The sequence below is a fragment of the Neovison vison genome, chromosome 3 (genome assembly GCF_020171115.1).
Source record: "Neovison vison isolate M4711 chromosome 3, ASM_NN_V1, whole genome shotgun sequence".
Classification (NCBI taxonomy): Eukaryota; Metazoa; Chordata; class Mammalia; order Carnivora; family Mustelidae; genus Neogale; species Neogale vison.
In genome coordinates, this window is record NC_058093.1 from 96,359,146 (window position 1) to 96,384,499 (window position 25,354).

The following is a 25,354-nucleotide window of genomic DNA, read 5'->3' on the forward strand; positions in this document are numbered from 1 at the left end:
TTTACCAAGTGCTCTTGGTTCTATCTACAACCACATCCCATTTTATTAGTTTGCCCAAGTCACCATTTCTTGCTTTGTCTCCCTGCTACCTTTCTTACCCCCTTAAATAATTGTCACAGTTGCTAATTTTTTTTTCTTTTTTAACACATAAGTCAGATCATTTCACAGACCTATTTCTATAACTCCAATGGCTTCCTGGGAAACTAAATATAAAATCTAAACTCTTCCCTATGACCTAGTTATCTAGCTATCTTTTCAGCTTCACTTCCTACCTCTTTCCTTCTTGCTCACAAACTGCCATAAGCTCTTTCCTGCCTCAGAGGTTTTTCACTTTGCCTGGAAATCTCTTTCTCATGGCTCTTGGCGTTCTACCATTTAAGTCTTAAAGTCCTCTCTAAAGAGGGCCCACAATTTAATGTTTTCTCCCCCATCCTTCCTCTAGTCACCCTATACAATTCCCTGTTTTAATTTCGTTATAGTGTTTGTTAGCATAAGAAAAAAATTTCCTTCCTTCATTCCCTCCTGCTTTCCTTCCTTCCTTCTCTGTCTCCATTCCTCCTTTTTCTGTTCTCTCTCCTTTGTTTACTTGTGCATCTTATTCTCCAGATTTGAAGTGTAATCAGAGAAGGACTTTTGTGCTTCTTGTTTATTTTCGTATCCCTACTCCTACAGCCCTAACAGATCATATAAACCGTCTGTGTGTATGAATATCCTTGTTTGTATCTATTTAATGTGTCTTTATTTGTCTGTGATATTGAGTAAGGTGATCAGGTTACTGTTCATAATAAAACAGTGATTAAACACTACATTAAAAGTATTCAAATGTAGAATATATGAAAAAGAACAGACATTTCCCCCCAAAGAATGGGGAAGGAAAAAGTAAAAACATATGCTTCATGTTGCCATTTTGCTCAACTTTGTTTTTCTTTTGAAGCAGATTGTAGTAGTAAGCAGAATGGTGGGTGGGTAATGTCCTAGAAAGCAACAGGAGGAGCAGAAAGAGAGAGAATACTGAACTAAATAAAGCGAAAATAATGGGATAGGTGTAGTTTAGCAAGTTAGATCACCTTGCCAATACTCAACCATTGGTTTTCTGGACTAATAAGATGGAAAAGAACTATGAATGAGTTTAAAGCCAGAGGATCACTTTGAAAAATTGTATTTGGTTTTAGAATTCAGCCAGAGGTATATGATCCACAGATGTTCATTACCCCTCCCAGGACCAACTTCATTTTCAGCAGCCTGGGTAGGACAACCATAAATGAACTCAGTAGAACATAGCTACCTGGTATTTCCTTGCTCAATCTCCATAACTAGCTTTATACATTTTGCTCAGTATTTTAAACTAAAAGAGCTTCTGGTAAAAGTAAATTACAGACTTGAACTTTTCTCCAGAATAAGTAAGTTTTCATTCAGTCTGAAAGCCCTGTTCTTAATAGTTTGACCTCTTTGTCTATTTCCCACCTTCCAGTTAGGCTTGTCCATCCTTAGAGACTCAGCCCAAATTCTGTGAAGATCTGTCCAAGTTTGAATCCAGATGAGTTTTTCTTACTGAAACTTCTGCGCCTCCCATTGTATTGCTTAGTTATTATTCCATGAACATGTGTCTTGCCTCTTTAATTGGAATATAACCTCTCTAGAGGTTATGTATCACTTATTTTTTTGGATTATAAAGCATTCCTGGCCCAGTTGTGGGCTAATGGAATAAAAATGAATAAAAAATGTTTTTTGGGGGCCCTCCCTTTTCACATATACCCGCTCAAAGTGGAGAACCTACTTCAGCCCTCCAGAATGAGTCTGGTCTTTCTACATATAAATCATTAATGACCTTTTGCTTTTTATTTCTGACATTAATTTTAAAAGTTCTGGGAAATTTTTGATTTGCACATGAAATAATGTGCTATTTTTCAGAATGAAAACATATTCTGAGAGTCATTTTTGTTATGAATAATTTAGAACATTTGTGGATATTCTATTTCTGGGTAAAATAGCACAAAATAAGATTTTAGTAATGCATGTGTGATATATAGTTAAAAACAAAAAATATCTTCTTGAATGTTTGCCTTTGTAGTAAATTCAGTCACTCAAATTGTTTTCTCTCAAGGCCCAAAAATGCTAGGGCATTGCCAGCTTTGAGTTTATCCTGCAAAAAAAAAAGAGAGGTTTTAAAGTATTACTTAATGGTTATTTCAAAATACTTTACTGAATGTCTTTAAAAGATGAATTTTTAAAAGATGAATTTCCCAATGTGAGAGAAAAATATCAGTAGGTTAAACAATAAATATTCTTTTTTAAAAAAGATTTTTATTTATTTATTTGACAGAGATCACGAGTAGGCAGAGAGGCAGGCAGAGAGAGAGAGGGGGAAGCAAGATCCCTACTTAGTAGAGAGCCCAATGTGGGGCTCGATCCCAGGACCCTGAGATCATGACCTGAGCTGAAGGCAGAGCGTTTAATCCACTGAGCCATCCAGGCACCACTGAACAACAAATCTCTTGACCCCTGTTCTGCCTCACCGTTTAAAATTTAAGCTTGAGACTTGGTCATGGGAAGAAAGGACAATTAGAAGGGGGAAAGCCCCCTTAGGGAAAAATGCCCTTCTTTAGAAACCTCTGTAGGACTCTCTAATGGGTTTCAAGGACTATTTAGAGACAAATACAGTTGACCCTTGAACAACACAGGTTTGAACTGTGCAGGTCCACTTACATGTGGATATTGTCAATAAATATATTGGAAAATTCTTCAGAGACTCGTGACAATTTGAAAAAACTCACAGACAAACTGTGTAGCCTAGAATTACTGAAAAAATTGTAAAAGGTTAGGTATTGAAAGAATACAGTATATGATACAAGTAAGATACAAAATATGTGTTAATTATTTATGTTATCAGTAAGGCTTTTTGGTTGGTCAGTGGCAAGCTATTAGTAGTTAAGTTTTTGGGGAGCCAAAAGTTATATGTGGATTTTGATAAAAGGGTCAACACTACTAACTCTGTGTTGTTCAAGGTCAACTTAATAGAGAAAAGGTACAGGTTAGATCTGTGGGACAGGTGAGCTAGAAATAGTGCCCAGAAGTCATCTAGACATCCTCCAGTTTTTAGACATAGGTGTTGTCCCTTCACATGGCCTGAACAAAAGGTATTTTAGTTTGGCACAAGAGAAGTGGTAGATGAAGCACCTCAGAATATGCAAATATGTAAATTTGTAGATTTCAGATGAAAAAAGGCCTGCCAAATTTTTCTTCAGTTTCTTTCCAGTTATAGACGAGCTCAATCCTACAGAAAGAACTCCTGTGAGCTGGGGCACCTGGGTGGCTCGGTTGGTTAAGCCTGTGCCTTCACCTCAGGTCATGATCCTGGAGTCCCCAGATGGAGCTGCGCATTGAGCCCCCCTGCTGGGGGGGTTTCTGCAGCTCCCTCTGCCTGTCCCCTGCTCATGTGCACATGCTTCCTTCCCCCAAAGAAAGAAAGAAATAAAACCTTAAAAAAAAAATACTGTGAGTTAAAGGGATAACTTCTAGATATATGTCCAGCTTGCAAAGGGCCCCATGTAGGTGAGAGTAAAAGCAAACATGCATAGGGTTGTGTAATATCTGTGGATATTAATGCATCTCTATATATTTTGATCACTTCAGGGTTCTTACACAGCCTTGGACAGTGAGGGATTTGAGGCAGGGACCTCATACTCAGGGTTCTTCCCTGATACACATTTGTGCCATCCCCATCTTAAAGGGAAGATTTAGAAGAGAAAACTGTTTACTTTTAAAAATAGGTTGGTACCAACTATCATTTGAAGAAGATACATTTTTGCATGTTGGATTTGGTGTTGGGTCCATATGCTATAATCTAACAGTTAATATTGCCTTTGGCAAATCACCCAGCACCTAAATCTTGTTTTCCTCCTCTGCATTTACATGGTGGAATGCATCTTCCTGTCTACCTCCCAGTGCTGATGTGGTCATCAAATGGGTGACCACAAATTATGTGGCTCAAAATTCAAAGGTTGTAGATGCTTCCTTTCACTACTGCCATCCAACCAGTACTTTTTCTTCCAGAGTTACCAGTTTCTTGTCTTCTTTCCCAGAGATATTTTATGCATATATAAGCAAATACTTATATTTAGGTATATGGACTTTTTTTCACAAGTGGACAGTGTATTAAACACAAATGGAAGTACACTGTATTCGTTGTTTTGTACCTTGCTTTTTAAACTTAAGATACTTTCAGAATTGATTTTTAATTTTTTTATGGGTATATACATTCCATTGTATGGATATATTATTTATTTAACTGTTATCCTGTAGATTGTTTCAGTATTTTATTATAAATAATTTTATAGTAACCTTATATAGAATATCATGAATTTGTGAGCGTAATGTTTTCATGTAAGAGTTTTTTTTTTTTAATTTTGACCTTAAAAGTCATAAGCACATAAAATAAAGAACTAGAGGCACAAAATAATAATAATTATCTGGTAAAGATCAAATCAGGAGACTTAAGGTAATTTGGTTTCAGTTTAATTTTGGTTAAGGGAACTTGGATTCTAGTTTAGAAGGAAGCCAGGAATTATGCAAAAGGATTATGACTGAGACTTTTTTTTTTTTAAAAAGGTTATTTATTTGAAAGATAGAGGGAGCATGAGCAGGGAGAGGGGAAGTGGAGAGGGAGAGGGAGAAACATGCTCCTTGCTGAGTGGGGAGCCCATGAGCAGAGCTCAATCTTAGGACCTCTGAGTCACTGAGCTGAAGGCAGACGCTTAACTGACTGAGCCACCCAGGCGCCCTATGACTGAGACTTTTATAAGATTCATTAAGAGTTTATATGTCCCTGTGTCTTCATCTTTGGCCACCCTTGACCTCAGTTGTGATTTGCAGTGAATCCCTTAGGAAGAACTTGTTTTATTGTGGGGTATGGGTGGGATGGGAGAGGGAATGACAAAGGAGAGGGGATCTGAGGACATGGATTCTGATTTTAAACTCATTTTGGTTCATAAGCTGAAGGGGCAGAATAGGCAGTGGCAGCATTATAGTACATTTTAGTATCATTTACCCACACTAAAAATCAAATGCCAAAATTAAAAAATCGTTACTTGAGAGTTCTGGTTCTTTGAGTATTTGTTAGTCAAGACTTTAATATCAATATCTAAATAACCAGAATCATTACAGTTTTTGAAATTGGTAGATTTGTTACAGAAATGTTAAAGAAAAACTTAGACATCTTTCTTGTTTATCTAACATACAAGCATAAATACTATGATATGCTTCTCTATAGTTTCTGTTTTTGGTTCTATGAATTTAGTTGTACTAGGACTTTCAGCTTTTAAAAAATAATTAAAAAAATTTAATTCCAGTGTAGTTAACATAAAGTTAGTTTCAGGTACAATGTAGTGATTCAGTTGTTCCACTCAGTGCTCTCAAGATAAATATACTCTTAATCCCCACCACCTATTTCACCCATCCCTCCAACCATCTTCCCTCTGGGAACCATCTATTCTCTATAGTTAAGAGTCTTTTTCTTGGTTCATCTTATGTTTTCTCTTTTGTTTGTTTTGTTTCTTAAATTTCTCATTTGCGTGAAATCATATGGTATTTGTCTTTCTCTGACCAGCTTATTTCACTTAACTTTATACTCCGTAGCTGCAGCTGTGTCACTGGAAATGGCAAGATTTCATTCTTTTTTATGGCTGAGTAATATTCCATTGTATATATATACACCACATCTTCCTTTGCCCTTTAATATTTCCACTATTTCTAGTAACAATTCTAGGAATATTAAGCATAATGTTTCCCTTGTTCTTTGTTGTCATATTTGAAAGTACTCTGAAATCAAAGAATTGAGTGGAAAAACTCAGGAAGAAAACCATGAAGCAAAAGACGTATACCTTTGTTTCTGCATCAAATTCTTCTATGGACTCTATCAATTTCCCAGGTTCCAGCTCCCCTAGTGGAAAGGGGTAATCAGTTCCCAAAATGACTTTATCCTGAAAAAAAAATTTTAACTGTAACTTGATGAAGGATCAAAGAACCTTCCCTAAATATAATTATATTTACTTATTACAAGCACTCCTATGATAAGATAACAAATCCTTTCAGTTAAGGGAAAGAAACTGATCTAAAATGTTTGATTTAATGGATTCAAAGCATATTTTGGCATTTTCTCCAGCAGGTGTCGCTATTGGGTTTCTTAAAGTTGCGAATCCACCTGCCCCCTTCCTTCCTCTTTTGAGTAACTGAAATATATAAGAAGTAAGCATCTATTTAATAAAACATGTTGATATCTGCAGATGAAATTAAGGATTCTATATTTCTTAGAATGACACACTGCAATTGATCCCATAATTTTTTTTCGGTTTTATTTATTTATTTGATGGGGGGAGGAGAGAGGACTCATGAGCCTTGGGGAGGGGCAGAGGGAGAGGGAGAAGCTGACTCCCTGCTGAGCAGAGAGCCCAGTGTGGCTCTACACTCAATGTGGGGCTCAAACTGAGACCAAGAGTTGCACACTCCATGGACTGAGCCGACCAGGTGCCCCTGATCACGTAATTTTTGAAAACATGCTGCAGTTGAAAAGGGAAACAAAACAAAACAAAACAAAAAAACCCCACAACTGGATGAAAAGTAAAGATAAACAAAAACCAATCCCCAAAGAATTCTAATCTCTACAAACTGAATAGTTGTCTTTTTTTTTGAATGTTGTCACTTTGAATCTCCGTTTGACGCTTTGTATAACAAAGCAGTACAGGCTTGTCCATCAACAAATATATAAAGCAGTATGTCAGTCAGTGTATTAGAATCTAATTATCCTGGTCAACCAAACAGAAATGGTCCCTGTCCTCAGAGAACTCATAATGTTATAAGTAAGAGAGATATTAAATCAGTAATGGCAATCTATCAAAATAAAATAAAAACATTTTTTAAAAGATATTTATTTGGGGGCGCTTGGGTGGCTCAGTGGGTTAAGCCGCTGCCTTCGGCTCGGGTCGTGATCTCAGGGTCCTGAGCTCTCTGCTCAGCAGGGAGCCTGCTTCCTCCTCTCTCTCTCTGCCTGTCTCTCTGCCTACTTGTGATCTCTCTCTGTCAAATAAATAAATAAAATCTTTAAAAAAAAAGATATTTATTTGACACAGAGAGAGAGAGAGAGATCACAAGTAGGCAGAGAGATAGGCAGAGGGAGAGGGGGAAGCAGGCTCCCTGCTGAGCAGAGAGCCCGATGCGGGGCTTGATCCCAAGACTCTGCTGTTCCCCCTACTTGTGCTCTCTTTGTCTTTCTCTTTTGTATGTATACAGTCTATTTCAGGAATGGTACTCATGAAACAAATAACATTAGTTGCCTCTGAAAAGAAGATTAGGAGATGGAGGAGATCCCTGCCTGCCTTTAAGAAATGTAATTCATGGGGCGCCTGGATGGCTCAGTTGTTCGCGTGTCTGCCTTTGGCTCAGTTGGTGATCCCAGGGTCCTGGGATTGAGCCCCACATCGGGGTCCCTGCTCAGCAGGTAGAGTCTCCTTCTCCCTCTCTCTCTGCCCCTCCCCTGCTCTCTCTTTCTCTGTCAAATAAATAAATAAAATCTTTAAAAAATAATTCACGTAACTTAAAATTTAGCCTTTTGAATGTATAATTCAGTGCATTTTAGTGTATTTATGAATTTGTGTAATAATTCCCACCAGAACATTTTTATCACACCAAAGATGATCCCATACCCATTAGCAGGCACTCCCCATTCCCTCCTTCCTCCCTTCCTAGTGTAAACTAATTTATCCTCTGTGTCTATGGAATTGCCAATATTCCAATGTATAGATGTACCATATTTTGCTTATCCCTTAGCAGGTGATGGACACTTGGGTTGTTTCTACTTTCTGACTTTTATGATAATGTTGCTCTGAACATCTTTTAAAATTAACATATAGTATATTATTAGTTTCAGAGGTAGACTTCAGTGATTCATCAGTTGTATATAACACCTAGTGTTTTATATATATATATATAATATATATATCATATATATATATCATTACACCATGTGCGCTCCTTAATGTCTGTCACCCACTTACCCCATTCCCCCACCCACCTCTCCTCCAGCAACCCTCAGTTTGTTTCCTATAGGTAAGAGTCTCTTACAGTTTGTTTCCCTCTCTGATTTCGGGTTATTTTATTTTTCCCTCTCTTCCTTATAATCCTCTTTTATTTCTTAAATCCCACATGTGAGTGAAATTATGATAATTGTTTTTCTCTGGTTGACTTATTTCTCTTAGCATAATACCCTCTAGTACTCTGAACATTTTTATACAAGTTTTTACCATGAGCATGTTTTCACTTCTCTTGGATATACACTTAGGAGTGGAATTGCTGAGTCATATGGTAAGTCCATTCCCACCAGAAATGCATAAGGGTTCCAGTTTCTCCAAATCCTCATCAGTTCTTGTTATTATCCATCTTTTTGATTAGAGCCATCATAGTAGGTATAAAGGAGTATTTCTCTGTGGTTTTGATCTGCACTTTTCTAGTGACTAATTACGTTGAACATCTTTTCATGCATTCATTGGCCATTTTTGTCTTTGGAGAAATACCTATTCTGATCCTTTGTGTCTATTCAAGCCCATGTGTTTACTTTTTTTTTTTAATTTTTTAATTTTTTTTTTTTAAGATTTTATTTATTTATTTGACAGAGAGAGATCACAAGCAGGCAGAGAGGCAGGCAGAGAGAGAGGAAGAAGCAGGCTCCCTGCTGAGCAGAGAGCCCGAAGTGGACCTCGATCCCAGGACCCTGAGATCATGACCTGAGCCGAAGGCAGCGGCCTAACCCACTGAGCCACCCAGGCGCCCACTTTTTTTTTTTTTTTAAGATTTTATTTATTTATTTATTTGACACAGAGAGACAGTGAGAGAGGGAATACAAGCAGAGGGGAGCTGGAGAGGGAGAAGCAGGCTGAGCAAGGTGTCTGATTCCTGGCTTGATCCCAGGATGCTGGGATCATAACCTCAGCTGAAGGCAGATGCTTAACTGCTGAGCCACCCAGGTGGCCAAAGCCCCTGTATTTTCTTTTTATAGTTAGATTGTAAGAATTTTAAAATATTTTCTGAATATTAGAGATTTATTAGACATAAATTTATAAATATTTTCTTCTGTATGGGTTGTCTTTTCACTTTACTAGACATATATTTGAAGTACAAAAGTTTCATTTTGATGAAGTCTAGTTTATCTGATTTTTTCCTTTAGTTGCTTATATTTTTGGCATCATATTTAAGAAATTATTTCCTAAACCAAGGTCACAAAGATTTACAACTATATTTTCTTTGAAGCGTTTGTAGTTTTAGCTCTTCCATTTAGGTCTTTGTTCTATTGGAGTTTATTTTATTTGATTAAAGATTTTTATTTATTTATTTATTTGAGAGAGAGACAAAGAGAGCACAAGTAGGGGGAACAGCAGAGTCAGAGGCACAAGCAGACTCTCTGCTGAGCAGGGAGCCTGATGCGGGACTTGATCCCAGGGCCCTGATATGATGACCTGAACTGAAGTCAGACGTCTGACTGACAAAGCCGCCCAGAGGCCCCTATTGGAGTTTATTCTTTTTATTTTTATTTATTTATTTATTATTAAAAAAAATTTATTTATTTGTCAGAGAGAGAGAGAGGGAGAGCACGAGCAGGCAGAGTGGCAGGCAGAGGCAGAGAGAAGCAGGCTCCCTGCTGAGGAAGGAGCCGGATGCAGGACTCGATCCCAGGATCCTGGGATCATGACCTGAGCCAAAGGTAGCGGCTCAACTGACTGAGCCACCCAGGCGTCCCTGGAGTTTATTTTTATGTAGCATGTACATAAGGGGCACAATTTAAATTTTTTGCATGTGGATATCCGGTTGTGTCAAAGACTATTCTTTCCTCATTTAATTGGATTGGCACTTGTCTTCAAAATGTCTCTTATGCTAGTACTACACAGTTCTGACTATGGTAGCTGCATAGAATGTTTTGAAATTGGAAGTGTGAATCCTTCAAATTTGTCCCTCTTTTTCACATTGTTTTGGTTATTCTGGGTCCATTGCTTTTATATATGACTTTTAAGATTGGCTTGTCAGTTCCTGCCCCCCGGCCCCAAAGGCACCTGTTTTTTTTTTTTTTGTTTGTTTGTTTTTTTGATAGGGATTACATTGAATCTTTTAGGTCAAATCAGCACTTCCATACATCACCTAGTGCTCCTAACAAGTGCACTCCTTAATGAACATGGGATGTCTTTTCATTTATTTAGGTCTTCTGTAGTTTTCTTCAACAATGTTTTATAGTTTAGTGTCCAAGTCTGGCATTTCTTCAGTTGGATTTATTCCTAAGTATTTTATTCTTTTTGATACTATTATAAATGGAATTTCCCCCTCAATTTCATGTATGGATTATTCATTGCTAGTTTATTGAAATACAATTATTTTTTAAAAAGATTTATTTATTTATTTGAGAGAGGTAGGGAAAGGGGCAGAGGGAGAGGGAGAGAGAAACTCAAGTAGACTCTGTGTTGAGTGCGGAGCCCATTGTAGGGCCTGATCCCACAACTCTGAGATCAGATTTGAGCCAAAACCATGAGTTGAAAGCTTTAACTGTGCCACTCATACACCCCTGAAATACAATTAATTTTTATATACTTATCTGTTACCTACAACCTTGCTGAATCTGTTTATTAGCTGTAATAATTTATTTGTGGATTCTTTAGGATTTTCTATATATAAGTTCATGTCATCTGAAATAATTCTGCTTCTTCCTTTCTAATCTGGATGCCTTTTATTTATTTTTCTTCCTTAATTGTCCTGGCTAGAATCTCCAGTACAATATTGAATGGAAGTGGTGAGAACAGAACCTTTCAGTTCACCATTAAGTTTGTTAATGTTAGTTGGGGATTTTCCACAGATGCGCTATATCAGATTGAGGAAGCTCTCCTACTCGTTGCTGAGTGTTTTTTATTATGAAGTACTTTGTTGAGTACTTTTCCTGCACCTATTGAGATGACGGTGTTGTTTTTGTCCTTTATTAATATGGTATATTATATTAATTTTTTTGTGTGTGTTGAAAACTTGCATTCCTGGGATAAACCTCAGTAGGTCATGGTATATACTTCTTTTTACATGTTGCTGGATTGAGTTTAATAAATATCACTGGGGGAGAGCCCCTGCGTGGCTCATTCGGTCAAGTGTCTGCCTTTTGCTCAGATCATGATCTTGGGGTCCTGGGATCGAGCCTTAAGTTGGGCTCCCTGCTCAGTGGTGAGCCTGCTTCTCCTTCTGCTTCTCTGCCTCATGCTCTCTCTCCCAAATAAATAAATAAGTGAAACCTTAAAGAAAATAAAATTACTAATTTAACCTCTTTACTTGTTAGAGGTCTATTCAGATATTCTTTTTCCCTTGAATCAGTTTCTGTCATCTTCCTAGGAATTTCATTTCATTTAGCTTATCTAATTTGTTAGTGTACAATTGCTCATTGTTTCTTCTTATAATTCTTTTTATTTCTTTAAGGTCTATAGTAATGTCCTCCTCTTTCAATTCCAGTTTTAGTAATTTGAATCTTCTCTCTTTCTTGGTCAGTTTAGCTAAAGGTTTGCCATGTGAGCTTATCTCAACCAAATTTTGGTTTTATGATTTTCTCTATTTTTCTATTCTCTATTTTTTTCATATCTGCTCTGATATTTATGATTTCCTTCCACATGCTCACTTTGGGTTTAGTTTGCTTTCCTTTTTCTAGTTTCTTAAGGTGCAAGCCTAGGCTATTGAGTTGAGATTTTTCTTCCTGTTTACTATAGGCATTTTGCAGCTATAAATTCCCCACTAAGTACTTCTTTAGCAGCACTTCATGAATTTTGGAATATTATGTTTTATATTGTATTTGTCTTAAATATTTTCAATTTTCCTTGTGATTTCTTTTCTTTCTAGTGTCCTTTTATTTCAGCCTACAGGTATGCTCTTTAGCATTTCTTTTTTTTTTTTTTTTTTAAAGATTTTATTTATTTATTTGACAGAGCGAGATCACAAGCAGGCAGAGAGGCAGGCAGAGAGAGGAGGAAGCAGGCTCCCTGCTGAGCAGAGAGCCCGATGCGGGCTGCTCTTTAGCATTTCTTGTATAGCATGTCTATTAATGATGAATTCTCTTTGTTTTTGTTTATTTTGAAATGTTTTCATCTCTCTTCATTCTTGGAGGATATTTTTGCTGGATCTAGAGTTCCTGATTTACAGTTATTTTTCTTTCAGTGCTCTAACTATGTTTTCCACTGCCTTCATGGTTTCTGATGAGAGCTAAGGATAGAGCCATAGAGAACATCAACATTGCAGGTGGAATGGTTGCAGAAATGGAGGATAGAGGGAAGTCCCCCCAAAAGAGGTAGAGAGAATGATTGAGGTGGAAGGAAAGCCAGAAAAAAGTGGTATTAGAAAAAAATGCAGGGGTGCCTGGATGACTCAGTCATTAAGCGTCTGCCTTCAACTCAGGTCATGATCCCAGGGGCCTGGAATTAAGCCCTATATCAGGCTCCCCGCTCTGCAAAGAGCCTGCTTCTCCCTCTTCCACTCCCCATGTTTGTGTTCCCTCTCTCACTGTCTCTCTTTCTGTCAAATAAATATATAAAATATTTAAAAAAAAGAAAAATACAAAGAGAGATATTTAAAGTTTTTACTAAGTAATGTTTTAGAGAGCATAAAAAAAGGTAAGCACTGGGGCGCCTGGGTGGCTCAGTGGGTTAAGCCGCTGCCTTCGGCTCAGGTCATGATCTCAGGGTCCTGGGATCGAGTCCCGCATCGGGCTCTCTGCTCACCAGGGAGCCTGCTTCCTCCTCTCTCTCTCTGCCTGCCTCTCTGCCTACTTGTAATCTCTCTCTGTCAAATAAATAAATAAAAAATCTTTAAAAAAAAAAAAAGGTAAGCACTGAAGAGTGTCTATTGGTTATGCCATCCTTATTAAGTATACACCCAGTGGAGCGACAGGGAGAAAAACAGATGAATTGTATGAAAAATAAATGAATAGTGAAAAAATGGCAAGTGTCTCTTAGCTTGGGTGCCCCTCTTCTCTTTTATTGCTGTTCTATTTGTGCTGCTTAGGCAGTCTTGTCTGTAAACAAAGATCTAGCTCCTAAGACTTGAGTCTTGAGTATAGGTCTTCCTGCTGGACTTCGCCCCTCAGCTACCTCAAAGGCAATTAAAACTCAATGTTACCTAATATTGAAGTCCTGATCTTAATATTTATTCTGCATCGTGTTCATTCTCATTCTCTCTCTTGTTCTCATTTTCCCACACTCTTACTCTCTTTCCCATTCCTGTCCACTTGTATCCTGGATATCTTCTGTTTGCTTCTCCAGATCCACTCTCCATTCTTCTTTAGTATTTGTCCCCTGGAGACTGACCAATGTGAACTATACAAATACTCCCTTATCTTAGGCTTCTAGTTGAGTTTGGCTAATAGGTAACATGGGTGGCAGACTGGACAGTAGAGGGAAACTGTTTATGTTTCAGGTCCCTTCCTGTGGAGTTATTCAGCTTAGCTCTACCTAAAAGTCTCTGCTCTTGTTATGCAGACCCTTTCACAGAGTCCTGTCTTGAAGTTTTGGCCTAGAATTGAAATGGAGCTTTCCATACCTTTGTAAGTACTGCATTTATTAATTTTCTTGTAGTTTTCTCAATTCAAGCTTACCATCTTATTTTTTGCTGGAACCTTGTTGTCACAGTGTGTACTAGTTATACCAAACTTTATAGTTTCCTGAATTTACTGGGTTGATTGCATCCAGCCCTGAACAACTGTTTTTGATTGATTGACTGATTGATTGATTGATGTGGTGGATACCTCTTTGTTTTGCCAAAATTTCAAACTGATAGGAATGTTGCAGGGTAATTTAGGGATCTGCTATTTAACCTTCACCCAGATTCACCAATTTTTTACATTTTGCCCCCTTTGCTTTATCATTTTTTTTATGGATAACTGTGTATATATGCTTTTTTTCTGAACTATATGTAAGGTGGAAAATCATGGCTCCTTACATCTAAACAAATTAGTTTATTACCTAAGAAACAAGAACATTTAAAAAATATAATCACAGTTGTTCTCAAAATCAGAACAGTTAAAATTAATATAATGCTATTATATTATTCCTAGTCCATAATCAATTTTGTCAGCTGTCCCAATAATCTTTTTACCTAGTTTAGGATCCAGTTGATAACCACATTAAATTTAATTGCTCTGAAGTTTCTCTTAATTTAGAACACTTTTTTTTGTTTGTTTACTCTTGACCTGGATTTTTTTTGAAGAGTACAGTCTAGCTATTTTATAGAATGTCCTTAAGTTTGTGTTTGTCTGATTGTTCCTCATGATTACATATATTATCTGTTTTTGGTAGGAATCTTACAGAAATGATATTGTCTTTTTCATCATATTAGGGGGGCATGACACTAGTATGTCCTAGTATTGGTGATGTTTAATCATTTAGTGCAGTTGGTGCCCACCTAGTTTCTCTACTATAAAGTTATAATTTTTTTCCTTCATGATTAATAAGTAATTTGTGTGGAGACACTTTAGGATCACATAAACTCTTGTTCCTCATCAAACTTTTACCCACTGGTTTTATCATATTTTATCAGTAATGATTTTCTAGCTCTATAATTTTTTCTACACTCTTTAATTCTAAGGAAGAGATTTTATTATATATACATGCTTATTTATTGAAATATATATGCTCATGTATTTTTTCACATATATTCTGCACCCATTTATATATTTATATCATTCTGGACTTTATTTTATTTAGTGGGTTATAACCCATTCCTGTCATTGTTTATTTTTGATGAACAGATCATAAATTTGATCAGTGTGAATACCTTCAAGTTGTTCCCTGTGTCCTGTTATTTCCCCACTATTTTTTTTTTTTTAAGATTTTACTTATTTATTTGACAGAGATCACAAGTAGGCAGAGAGGCAGGCAGAGAGAGAGAGGGGAAGGGAAACAGGCTCCCTGCTGAACAGAGCCCGATGCGGGGCTGGATCCCAGGACCCTGAGATCATGACCCAAGCCGAAGGCAGAGGCCTTAACTCACTGAGCCACCCAGGTGCCCCTTCCCACTATTTTTTAAGTACTCTCAAGCACAAGTTGTTTTTCTAGCTAATTTTGTACTTTCTCTGTTCTGAAATCAGCCATTTCTTCAAACAGCGCAGTTTCCCTATTGTGAAAAATGGTATCAATAAACTAAGATCTGGGCAGAATGTACAGAAATTATTTTCAGAATTGCTGATACATAGTACTGCAAAAAGTAAAGTTAGCTAGAATTCTATATATATATATATATATATATATATATATATATTAAACATTTTATTTATTTATTTGAGAGAGAGAGAGTTTGAGAAGGGGGGAGGGTCAGAGGGAGAAGCAGACTCCCTGCTGAGCAGGGAGCCCGATGCAGGACTTGATCCTGGGACTCCAGGATCATGACCTGAGCCGGAAGCAGTTGCTTAGCCAACTGAGCCACCCAGGCACCCCTAGAATTCAGTATATTTTTAAGGTAATAATTACATAGATTAAAATATAAAGTTCTGAAGTATTCAATTTGATAAGTTTTTTTCTTAATTTGGTAAGTTTTGACAAATGCATATACCTGTGTTACTCATACCCCTATCAAGCTGCAGAACATTTCCATCGTCCCAGAAAGTTCTCACATGTCCCTTCACTTAAGATTGTTTCTAGTTTTTGGCTGTTTTGAGTAAAGCTGCAGTGAATGTTTTTGTAAAGTCTTTTTGTGGATATATGTATTCATTTATCTTGAGTCAATATCTGGGAGTATGTAGGAGTGTGTTCCATAGCAATATACTGAAGTTTTGTTGTGCCGTATCCTTTGCAATGCAGTTTTCAGTCTCTTTGTTTTTAGCACTCTAGTGATGTGTGTGGTTTCTCATATTACATTTCCCCAGTGAACTAATTGATGTGGAGTATCTTTATCTATTTACTTATTTTTACCATTTTAAAGAGCATATTTCCTTTTAGTTTTTTCTTTTTTTTTTCAAGTCTTATTGAGATAAATTAACATGGAACAACATTATTAGTTTAAGGTGTTCAATATCATAATTTGACATATGTATAGATTGCAAAATGATTACCTCTGTAAGTTTAACATATATCACCTCACAGAGTTAAAAATTTTTTCCTGTGATGAGAACTTTTAAGATCTACTCTCTTAGCAACTTTCAAATACACAGTACAATGTTGTTAGCTATAGTCACCATGCTGTATATTACATCTCCCGAACTTATTTATCTTACAACTGGATGCTTGTTATCTTTTGACCACTTTGACTTGTTTCCCTTGGTATCTTTAAACATGTTTATTGGCTAGTTGTACATCTTTTGCAGAATGGCTATTGAAGTCTTTTGTCTATTTTTAAGTTGGGTCATTTGTTTTTTTTATTACTGAGTTGTAGTAGTTCTTTATTTTAGATGTAAGTTCACTGTCATACATATATTTTATGAATATTTCTGCCATTCTGTGGCTTGCCTATTCACTTAATTTTTCTTATAAAGAGAGAATTTAATTTGATGATGTTTAACTTGTCTTTTTAAAAATGTTTACTGTTTTCTGTGTCCTGTCCAACAAATTTCTATTGGCTACGATGTTAAAGAGACACTCTTCTATTTTTTGTTTCTTGAAGCTTTATAGTTTTAGCTTTATGTTTAGGTATATGATCCTTCTCAAATTATAGTTTGTTTATGGTGTGAGATAGAGTCAAATTTCATCCCTCCCCCGCCATATGACTACCTACTTGTGCCAGCCCCATTTGTGAGAGGACTTTCCTTTTCCCATTTAGTTGTTTTTATACCTTTGTCAGAAATTAACTGATCATATAAAAGTGAGACTATTTCTGCACTCTTATAGTCTATTCCATCCACCTATTTGCCTGTCCTTATGCCAATACCACATTGTTTTGACTGCTATAGCTTTATAATAGCTCTTAAGTCAGTTAATGCAGGTCTCCAATTTTACTTTTCTTTTTCTAGATTATTTTGGCTCTCTGGTCCTTTGTATATCCCTATACATTTTGGACTCAGCTTGGATTACATTCAATGTATAGATTAATTTTGAGAGAATTGTCATCTTTTTTTTTTAAGATTTTATTTATTTATTTGACAGAGACCACAAGTAGGCAGAGAGGCAGGCAGAGAGAGAGAGAGAGAGAGAGAGAGAGAGAGAGAGAGAGGAGGAAGCAGGCTCCCCACTGAGCAGAGAGCCAGATTCGGGGCTTGATCCCAGGACCCTAGGATCATGATCTGAGCCAAAAGCAGAGGCTTTAACCCACTAAGCCACCCAGGCGCCCCGAGAGAATTGTCATCTTAACAATATTGAGTTCTTGGATTTTTTTTTTTTAAGATTTTTATTTATTTATTTGTCAGAGAGAGGAGCTAGAGCGAGCACAGGCAGACAGAATGGCAGGCAGAGGCAGAGGGAGAAGCAGGCTCCCCGCCAAGCAAGGAGCCCGATGTGGGACTCGATCCCAGAACGCTGGTATCCTGATCTGAGCTGAACGCAGCTGCTCAACCAACTGAGCCACCCAGGCGTCCCGAGTTCTTGGATTCTTAAACACTGTTTATCTTTCCATTTATTGGGTTTTTTTAAAAAGAGATTTTATTTTATTTTATTTTATTGTCAGAGAGAGTGAGCACAGGCAGACAGAGCGGCAGGCAGAGGTAGAGGGAGAAGCAGGCTCCCCGCTGAGCAAGGAGCCGGATGTGGGACTCGATCCCAGGATGCTGGGATCATGACCTGAGCCAAAGGCAGCCACTTAACCAACTGAGCCACCCAGGCGTCCCATTTATTTGGGTTTTTAACAATTGTTCTCAGTCATATTTTATAGTTTTCATTGTAGAGGTATAGCACATCAATTGTTAAGTTTATTTCTGCATACTTTGTGGTTATTAACACAATTGCTAATTGAATTGTTTTGAAGTTTTATTTTTTATTATTTTTTTAAAAGATTTTATTTATTTATTTGACAGAGAGAGAGTGCACAAGCAGGGGGAGCAGCAGACAGAGGGAAAAGCAGGCTCACAGAGCAGGGAACCCGACATGGGGCTTGATCCCAGGACCCTGGGATCATGACCTGAGCTGAAGGTAGATGCCCAACAACTGAGCCACCCAGGTGCCCTTGAAGTTTTAGTTTACAGTTGTTTGCTCTTAGTATATGGAAAGACAATTGATTTAAAAAAAAAATTCCCTAATGGGGGTGCCTGGGTATTTTAGTTGGTTAAGCATCCAAATCTTCATCCGTTCAGGTCTTGAACTCTGGATCAGAGACTTGTGAGTTCAAGTCCCATGCTGGGCTCCATGCTGGGCATGGAGCCTACTTAAAAAAAAAAAAAAATTGCCCTCATGTCGGCAATCTTGCTAAATTCAGTTACTAGTTTTAGTAGTTACTTTGTAGGGTTTTAAAAATTTCTGCATAGACAATGTCATTTGCTAACAAAGACAATTTATTGCTTCAACTAATTTGTATGCCTTTTATTTCTTTTTTCATCTTTCTATACTGGCTAGAATCTCTAGTACAATGTTGATTAGAAGGGGTGAGAGTGAACATCTTTGTCTCATTCCCTATCTTAGGGAGTAAGTGTTTATTTCACCACTAGATAGGGTGATAGCTCTAAGTTTTTTGATAATGCTCTTAATCAGATTGAGGGCATTCATTCCTATTCCTTAGTTTGTGAGGGTTTTTTTAAAAAATCAGGAATGACTAATTAATTTTGTCAAATATCTTTTCTTCATCTATGAAATAATCATAGTGTTTATTCCATGAATATGGTATATTATATTGATTTTAAGAAGTTAAGGCAATCTTGCATTCTTAAAATAAACCCTGCTTGTTCATGATGTATTATTTTAAATTATTGCTGAATTTGATTTACATATATATGTATGTGTGTATATATAAATATATGTTTTAGAGAGGAGAAGAGGTTAGAGGAAGAAGGGAGGAGAGAATCTTAAGCAGGCTCCGTGCTGGGCACAGAGCTTGATCTCATGACCCCGAGATCATGACCTGAGCTGAAGTCAAGAGTTGGACACTTAACCAACTGAGCCACCCAGGTGCTCCTGATTTACTAATATTTGTTAAGGATTATGCATCTTTTTCTGGAGGGATAGTGATCTGTAATTTTATTTTCTTGTGTAGTCTTTGTTAGGGTTTGGTATTAGGTTCATTCTAGCCCCATAAAATGAGTTGGGAATTGTTTCCTTCTTTGTTTTTCTGGAAGTGTTTATATGGGATAAGCATTATTTTTTCCTTAAATGTTTGATAGAATTTACAAGTAAAACTACTTGGGCTTAGTGTTTCCTTTGTAGAAAGATTTTTGAAAACAAATTCAGTTTCCCTTAATACATATTAAAGTTTTAGTAAATTATGTAATTCAAAAAATTTGTCCATTTAATTTGTAAAATTTAGTGGCAGAAGATTGCTCATAATATTTTATTTTTTCATAATATTCTTTTGATATCCTTTTAATGTCTGTATGATCTGTGGTTTTATACCACTTTTAGTCCTGATGTTAGTAATCTGTGCTTTCTCTCTCTCTCTCTCTCTCTTTTTTTTTTGACTTGATCGATCTTTATAGGAGTTTACTGATCTCTTAAGAAGAATCCCAATTTCTGGGGAGACTGGCTGGCTCAGTCTGTTAAGCATCTGCCTTCACCTCCTGTCATGATCCCAGGGTCATGTTGGGCTCCCTGCTCAGTGGGGAGTCTACTTCTTCCTTTCCCTCTGCTCCTCCTTTTGCTTGTACTCTATCCCTCTCTTTCTCGCTTACTCTCAAAGAAATAAAATCTTTTAATCTTTAAAAAACAACAACAAGCAGGTTTTTATTTTTTTTTGTTAAGTAAGCTCTATATCCAATGTGGGGCTTGAACTTCTGATACCAAGATCAAGAGTTGCATGCTTGGGGTGCCTGGGTGGCTCAGTGGGTTGGGCCGCTGCCTTCAGCTCGGGTCATGATCTCGGGGTCCTGGGATTGAGTCCCGCATTAGGCTCTCTGTTCAGCGGGGAGCCTGCTTCCCTGTATCTCCCTCTCTGCCTGCCTCTCCATCTGCTTGTGATCTCTCTCTGTCAAATAAATAAATAAAATCTTTAAAAAAAAATTAAAAGAGTCGCATGCTTTACCAACAAAGTTAGCCAGGCATCCTCAAACACCCAAATTTTGATTTATAAACTTTCTTTATTGTTTATGCTGGTTCTGATTTTTTATTTTGGCTCTTTATCATTTCTTCCTAACCGCTTACTTTTTTATTTTTTAAGATTTTATTTTTATTTATTTTCCTGAGAGTGAGAGAGCACAAGCACAAGCAGGGGGGAGCAGCAGGCAGAGGGAGAGGGAGAAGCAGAAGCAGGCTCCCCATGGGCAGGGAGCCCAGTGTGACACTTGATCCCAGGACCCTGGGATCATGACCTGAGCCAAAGGTAGTTGCCTAACCAACTGAACCACCCAGGCGCCCCCTCTGCTTACTTTGAGTTTAATTTTCTCCTCTTCTAGTTTCTTTTTCTTTCTTTTTTTTTTTTTTAAGACTTTATTTATTTATTTGTCAGAGAGAGAGAAGGAAAGAGAGAGCACAAGCCAGAGGAGCAGCAGGCAGAGAGAGAAGCAGCCTCCCCGAAGGGCAAGGAGCCCAGTGCGTGACCTTGAGATCACGACCTGAGCCAAAGGCAGATGCCTGACTGACCCACCCAGGGGTTCCACCTCTTCTAGTTTCTTAAAGTGGAATCATAAATCATTGATTTTATACCTTCTTTTTCTAATAGATATATTTAAAGCCATACATTAAAAAAAATGAGGTATAATTGACATACAACATTAAACAGTTGACCCTTGAATAACACTGGAATTGGGGGCAGGACAGTTGAAAATCTGAGTATGTGCTTTCGATCATATGTGGAACATAAGCAATAGCACAGAGGACCATAGGGGAAGGGAGGGGAACCCAAAGAGGGGGAAATGAGAGAGGGAGATGAACCATGAGAGACTCTGGGCGCCAAGAAACAATCTGGGGGTTTCAGAGGGGAAGTGGATGTGGGGAGGGGGTAACAGGGTGATGGGTATTGAGGAGGGCATGTGTTGTGTTATACTTAACTAACAAATCATTGAACACTAAATCAAGGACTAATTATGTACTATACAGTGGCTAACTGAACATAATAATAAAAAAAGTAAAAAAATACATTAAGAAAAACTAAGCATAAGTTAGTGGTTAAGCATTCCAAAACTGGAGTCCTACTGCTAGGGTTTGAATTCTGGCTCCAAACCTTACTTAACTAAATGTCCTTGGTAAAATTGTTTATACTTTCTGTGCTTCCTCCATCCATAAAATTACCATATTCTAGTATTTATATCCTTTGTGAAAATAAATATTTTGAAAATTAAATGAGATGATAAATGTAAAACTTTTTGGAGAATTCCTGACCAATAAAGAGAATCAAGGTATATATGGTATTTTTTTCCTCTTTCCTTCCCAGCTTTATTCAAGCATAATTAACAGCTAAACTAGTAATATGTTTATTTAAAAAAAAAAAAGAATCTGAGTATAACTTCTGACTCCCCCAGAACTTAACTATGAATAGCCTACTGTTGACTGGAAGCCTTACCAGTAACATAAACAGTGAAATAACACATATTTTGTGTGTTACATGTATTAGATACTATATTCTTACAATAAAATAAGCTAGAAAAAATGTTATTAAGAGAATCATGAAGAAAATACATTTATAGTACTATGCTACAATACTGCAAAAAATGCACGTATAAGTGGACCTGTACAGTTAAAGGGTCAACTCTGTTAGTTTCAGGTGTGCAACATAACGATTCACTGTTGTATATATTGTGAAATGATAATCACCACACGTATAGTTAACATCTGTCATTTATAGTTGCAAAATTCTAAATACAAATTCTAGTTACAAAATTTTGTTTTCTTGTGATGAGAACTTTGTTTATAGTATTTTATTGCCTTGCAAAATATTTTTACAATAACCAAGTTTATTACTCTTTTTCCATGTAGTTACTAGAGTTTTGAGTCATCATTCGGAAAGGTTTCCCTACTTCCAAGATATAGATGAATTACTTCATATTTTCTTCTATATACACTTGTCATTTGTCTGCTTTCCCCTCTAAAATATAAAGTGTTCCCATATATTAGCACCAGTCATGTTGTTAGAGCTTAAAAATGTTTCATGAATGTGAGAATGACTTTTTTTTTTTTTAGTCAGAAGTAATTTTTTAAACTATTACATGGAGAATTCTTGGGGACTGGAGGACAGGAAGCAGCATCAATGAAGTTTATATAAGAGAGATGGGACAGGAGTGAGGAGGGAGGCCTGCCAGACAAAGCTTCCCTCCTGACTTCTACTGCCTAATTAGAACAACTCTGCTTTTCTCAGTTTAACTTGTTTACACAATATTATAAGACCTTGTTGACCATATGTTTCCATAGGTTAAAAGCAAAGTTCCAAAACTAGAGTGTTTCTAAGGTTCCTTGTGACCATAAATTATGGATTCTTACTGATGCTAACCCATTGTTTTTCTACACCACTTGTACATTAATATCACCTAGGGAGCTTTAAAAAAATGTTCACCTTAGAACCTACCCCAAATCAATTAAATCATCGTATCTGGGGGTGAGACCTAAAAATAACTAGTAATATTAGCATTTTTAAAAACATCTCCCCAGATGATTCTAATGCATAAGCAGAGTTGAGAACCACTGAACTAACCCATGCTCTTGGCCTCAGTTAACCTACATTATATTCATCTGAGTTAATAAGTCTGCTATTGGGCCAACAGTATAGGGACATTTGGAAAATACTTAAACTTGAGCAATTAATTAGATTTATACTGTAACTGAGTTTAGGATTTTATTTTTTTTTAAATTTTTTTTAAAGATTTTATTTATTTATCTGACAGACAGAGATCACAAGTAGGCAGAGAGGCAGGCAGACAGAGAGAGGGAGAAGCAGGCTCCCTGCTGAGCAGAGAGCCCCATGTGGGGCTCGATCCCCGGACCCTGGGATCATGACCTGAGCTGAAGGCAGAGGCTTTAACCCACTGAGCCACCCAGGCGCCCCCGAGTTTAGGATTTTAATGTGCCTTCCATAATAATGACTATTTCCAGTTGCAGATATTAAGTAGCAACTCTGATAAGATTTTTTTGCCACTGTTAACTGTGAATTGTATCTTGGGCATTAATTGGGTAATTTCACAAATTCTAATGACTCATGCATGATTACTTGATAGAGCATGAACGCAAACCTGCTTTTCCTTTAGGTTGATGGCATTACTTTTCACCCAGTTGCCCAAGCTGGAAACCTGGGAATCACGTTGGACTCCTGCTCTGTCACCTCAGCATTTCATGGGTCACTGAGCCATGGATTCTACCTCTATCATTTCTTGCACCCATCAGTTCCTCTCTACTTCCCCAGTTCCTCCCTCAACTCAGGCTCTTACCATCCCTTCAGTCAGCCAAGTATGACTTCTGTACACCTAAAGCATCCTGCAGATACTTTGATTCACAGTACTTCTTAAATTGCTGTGAAATAATCCCTTAATAATAATAATAATATCTAACATATATTAATTAATTACTATGTGTGAGATGCTGTTCTAAGCCATTTGCATTCATTAACTCATTCTCACAGCCTTTCTATGACATGGATCCTATCATTATCCCCATTCAACAGACAAGGAAACAAAGATGATAACTTGCTTAGAGCTCCTAGCTAGTATGTGGTGGAGCCAGGTTAGTGTCTCCATTTCAGCTAAGAAGTGGGGCAAAAACTGTCTCCAGCCCTGAGCAAAAGGCTTGGAACAGAGTGGATGTTTATTGAATTAAATTAACTGCTACTATAGTTTTCTAACTGATTTCATTCTCATTCATTTTAATCAATATCTAACACTGAGAAGGCTGTTTTATTTTATTTTTTTTAATTTTTAATTTTTTTTTAAGATTTTATGTATTTATTTGACAGAGAGAAATCACAAGTAGACGGAGAGGCAGGCAGAGAGAGAGAGGGAAGCAGGCTCCCTGCTGAGCAGAGAGCCCGATGCGGGACTCGATCCCAGGACCCTGAGATCATGACCTGAGCCGAAGGCAGCGGCTTAACCCACTGAGCCACCCAGGCGCCCTAATTTTTAATTTTTTATTAACATGTAATGTATTATTAGCACCACGGCCACATTTCTCCTAAAAATCCATTAATAATTTTCTGTTGTCCAGAAGGTAAAGCTCAAATTTTCTTAGCATGGAATAAAATGCCTCCAGTAAGTGTGAGAAAAAAAAGTTGTCCTGAATCTGGACTGAGGTAGAACTTTGTGATCTGGTATGACTATCTGCTCTTCCTGGGAAATAATGAGCATTCTTTCTTTCTTTTTCTTTTTTTAAATTGACCTATAATTGATATATAGCATTATGTTAGTTTCAGGTGTATGACATAATGGTTTGATACTTGCATATATTATGAAACGATCACCAAGATAAATTTAGTTAACATTAATCACCGAAGATAGTGTAGCATTCTTTTTCTTTTTTTTTGATTTTTTTTTTAAGATTTTGTTTATTTACTTGACAGAGAGAGACACAGTGAGAGAGGGAACACAAGCAGGAGGAGTAGGAGAGGGAGAAGCAGGCTTCCTGCTGAGCAGGGAGCTTGATGCGAGGCTTGATCCCAGGACCCTGGGACCATGACCTGAGCCAAAGGCAGATGTTTAATGACTGAGCCACTCAGGCAACCCCATAGTATAGCATTCTTGATAAAATATTTGGTCAATTTTCTCATAGACTTTAATGATCTTAAGAGTTTCTAGGACACCCCCTCCATTGACTATTAGTTTTCAAACTAGTCTAAGACTTTTAATTAATAATACAAAGAAGCTAATTGTCCTTAACTGGATAGTTGTCTTCTTTTTTTTAATTCAATCAATAGTAACTGTTTAACCATGTTTTCCCCTATAAAATATCTCTGCCAAGATAGATTCTTTGAGTGGGACTTTTCAGAAAGCCTCTTTTTTAAAAAAACAAGTATGAAATAAAAGTCTGACATATGATTATAATAAATCTGAGAGTGGCTTTGTGTGTTGAAGGAATGAATGTTTGATTATATGAAAGAGGGAAGTCTGATTGTTACTAGCCCTGAAATATTAAATATATTTTATTTGTTTATTTATTAATTAAAGAATTTATATATTTATTTGACAGAGAGAGATCACAAGTAGGCAGAGAGGCAGGCAGAAAGAGAGAGGAGGAAGCAGGCTCCCTGCTGAGCAGAGAGCCCAATGTGGGACTTGATCCCATGACCCTGGGATCATGACCTGAGCCGAAGGCAGTGGCTTAAC

At 37.1% G+C, this 25,354-nt stretch overlaps 1 protein-coding gene across 1 annotated transcript in view; it reads right to left on the reverse strand.

The window, feature by feature from the left end:
- Positions 1-1,143: 1,143 nt before the first annotated feature.
- ACMSD (aminocarboxymuconate semialdehyde decarboxylase) overlaps positions 1,144-25,354 on the reverse strand; it is a 95,486-nt gene continuing 71,275 nt past the window's right edge. The window contains exons 9-10 of the mRNA XM_044242591.1: positions 5,880-5,978; positions 1,144-2,143 (exon numbers count right to left, since the gene is read on the reverse strand). Coding sequence (XP_044098526.1) covers positions 2,081-2,143; positions 5,880-5,978 — 162 coding nt within the window. The 3' untranslated portion in view covers positions 1,144-2,080. The remainder of the gene's footprint in view (positions 2,144-5,879; positions 5,979-25,354) is intronic.